The 3,273-nt window shown below is 34.0% G+C and overlaps 1 protein-coding gene across 1 annotated transcript in view; it reads right to left on the bottom strand.

Moving 5' to 3' along the window:
• Nucleotides 1–344: 344 nt before the first annotated feature.
• Nucleotides 345–3,273, bottom strand: part of LOC106869451 (mitotic spindle assembly checkpoint protein MAD1) — a 77,230-nt gene continuing 74,301 nt past the window's right edge. Inside the window, exon 14 of the mRNA XM_052975889.1 lies at nt 345–480. Within this exon, the coding sequence (XP_052831849.1) occupies nt 375–480 (106 nt within the window). The 3' untranslated portion in view covers nt 345–374. The remainder of the gene's footprint in view (nt 481–3,273) is intronic.

Raw genomic sequence — 3,273 nt, 5'->3', positions numbered from 1 at the left:
TACTCCTTATTCTCCTAGCATAAAATTCCTCCTCTGTATTCGAAGTTCATAGTCTTGCAAGCCACATGGCAACCCCACAAGTGTTGGTGGCATGAATAAAGCACCCAGTACATACTGTTAAGGGGTACACATTTGGAAAGGTACCCAGCCATAGAAACCATGCCATAACAGACACTGAAGCAATGCAATCCTTGGGCTGCATCAGATCCTGTCAAGCCATCCGATCCATCAATGTGTATGTTGATGATGATGGCAACTGAACAATAATCTATGAACCCTACCTAGGCACCTATATTGTACTCATCAAAACACCAGTATCGACTGCCATCTGTAGTGGAGATCAGTCAAAGCTGATGTAATCCCTTAAACTTCTATCATTTATCATTTACCTGTAATTGACGTTCTTCCAATTTCATCTCCAGGTAGTTCTTCTCCTCAAGAGCTATTTCTAACTTTTTCTCCAGTTCAGCTATTTTCTCTCTGCAATAACAAATAACACCAAAAAATGTATCATGCATATATATATATATATATATATATATATATGTATATATTATTCATATATATACACCCATATGCAGGTATTCTGGCAAAATTTCATGAATTTTTTTGCTTCCTTTTTTTAGAAACAGCTTGATGCATTGGTGAACAATCAACAATGCTGGAAAGCATAAACATTAAAGTTGTATTTGTGTAAAAGTTAGCTGACATGGAGGACTGGAAGCCATCTGAATATTGGGAAACAGTTACCTGTATTGTGATGATTTGCACAATGCTCTGAGAACACTGTAAAGGCTGTAAGACATGACATAGACAACTGCAACACAGACTACAAAACCGTGACCAGCAGAAAAGTGATGGCATTTAGGTATCTCCAGTGGGGGTGACATTATGCTGCCCAACATATTTGAATAAGGCCTTAGGCTTAATTCAGAAGACAATGTGAAGATGCTAGAGACTGTGATCAATCCCTGGTTGGAGATGATTGTTACTGGAAGGCCATATGTGTGACAGAAGGATTTGGCTCCTTGCATACCTCCAGAAAGAATGAGAAATGGTTGTCAGAGAATTTCTACCACTTCACCATAGTTATCCCATGGATGATTATGTGTGGGGCATACTTTAGAAAGACACTAATCACTCAGCTGAGCTAGTGTCCAAGATCAAGGAGGTGTTCAAAGATCTTTCCAGAGACAAAGTGAGAAGTGCATGTTCTGGATTCCGGAAAAATGTTGAGGCCATTGTGAAAGTTGAGTGAGACTACTTTATCACCCAACCATAATCTAGTTGATATTTTTTGTTTTCTTAAAATACTTTTACTTTTGGATAGGTTATTGTGTTTTCTTTTCCTTTTATCTAAACTGTCAAATTTAGCCCAAACATCCTGCATATTGTACATATACATATATATGTAACATGTGTGTGTGTGTGTGTGTGTGTGTGTGTGCGTGTGTGTGTGTGTTTGTGTGTTTGTGTAAAAGAAGACAAATGGGTGTTTAAAAATTACAACAACTGTTTCAGTAGAATTTTATTAACACATTAACTACCAATTTTTTTTATTCATAATTTTTGGCTTTACCAGGAGTCTTAGGAGTTAAAATAATATATGATATTTAAATTTTCTTCCTATGTGAATTATTTTGAAAATTGTGATAAATTTTTTGAAAAGTTCCAAATGGGGATCGCTGAAAAAAAGTATATTTATCCTTTTCTATTCAATTGCAATAATAAATATTTTAGTATTTTTGAAACTATAGTATCAAATGCGAATGTGTATGAAATATCAATGAATGATATAGATGGGAAATGCAAAAAAAAAAAAACAGTTTTCAAAACAGTCAATATTTTTGTGGTTCAAAAATTGCAATTTATGACATAAAATGTCTTCTAGAATTACCCAGAGCTAATAATGGCAAACTTTAACTACTAAATATTGTTAAACACACCTCTGAAAATGCAATGTACATAAGCAATTTACTTTGAATACAATGAATAATCAGCAGAGAGACTGTTCTTAACAGATCCCCAAATAGGGCTCATTGCAGGCAATGGGTTTATGTGATCATAGATTACATCATAAAATACAATCCACCATCTTTAGGTAAAATTTTAATCAGGTGAGATAATACTTTGATCATGATGACTCCAACCAACACTGTTGGATAAGTGGAATTTTGAAAATAACATTCAAATTCATAGAGAAATTAGGAGGAGTGACTTTAATGGGCATGCAAGAAGTAAAGGAATCAAACAACTATATTATTTATCTAAATTAGTTTATAGTTGATAGTGGCTATGAGAGAGTACAAGAATCACAAATATGCATGTATGTATATATAATGCAGTAACGATGATTATGGAGATTAGAATGTGTACATAATTTATTTTATTATTTCTACAGGCAGTTACAGCATATGTGATTTAAATTTTCCTGATGCACATTTCTGTTACATAGAAATTTAGCAATTGCATTTGCATTCAGTTACTTTTAAGATCCACCCACTGATGAAGACTGAAATGAACTCAGGTCACTTCAATATATGTCAGTGGGTAGACCTTGAATAGAGGTGCATAGACTAATCACTAGTTGAAAGTAACTGAATGCAAATTCAATTGCAGAATACCTATGCAGTAGAAAATGCATCAGGCAAATTTAAATCACATATGCTGTAACTGATTGTAGAAATAATAAAAAAATTATGCACATGTTCTAATCTCCATACTCATTGTTACTGTATTGGATATACACTCAGTTAAATATTCATAATCCAAAGAAGCACATCCAGGATTTAGCCATCAGAAAAAATACAGTGGGGCTCCTTGTCTCAAAAAATTCTAGGTGCTCATTACAACTTTATGTGGTTAGCCCTAACTTGGATTATAACTAAGTGCTTGAAAGGTATCCACCTAGATATTGTATCCCTATCTATCTATATTTATATATATATATATATACTCTTTTACTCTTTTACTTGTTTCAGTCTTTTAACTGCGGCCATGCTGGAGCACCGCCTTTAGTCGAGCAAATCGACCCCAGGACTTATTCTTTAGAAGCCTAGTACTTATTCTATCGGTCTCTTTTGCCGAACCGCAAAGTTACGGGGAATATATATATATATATATTCAAACATCCCCCACACCTTAGGAATAGAAGCGATCACTTTCTGGCTAAACAACTACTCCTTTGAACTACCAACTCGCTTAAATAAAGAGCTTGTTATAGAAGGACTAAGATTTATATTACAAAACAATTACTTCATATTTAATAATTAT

Source organism: Octopus bimaculoides, chromosome 23 (genome assembly GCF_001194135.2).
Source record: "Octopus bimaculoides isolate UCB-OBI-ISO-001 chromosome 23, ASM119413v2, whole genome shotgun sequence".
In the NCBI taxonomy this organism is placed as follows: Eukaryota; Metazoa; Mollusca; class Cephalopoda; order Octopoda; family Octopodidae; genus Octopus; species Octopus bimaculoides.
This window is presented reverse-complemented; position numbering and strand designations above follow the sequence as displayed.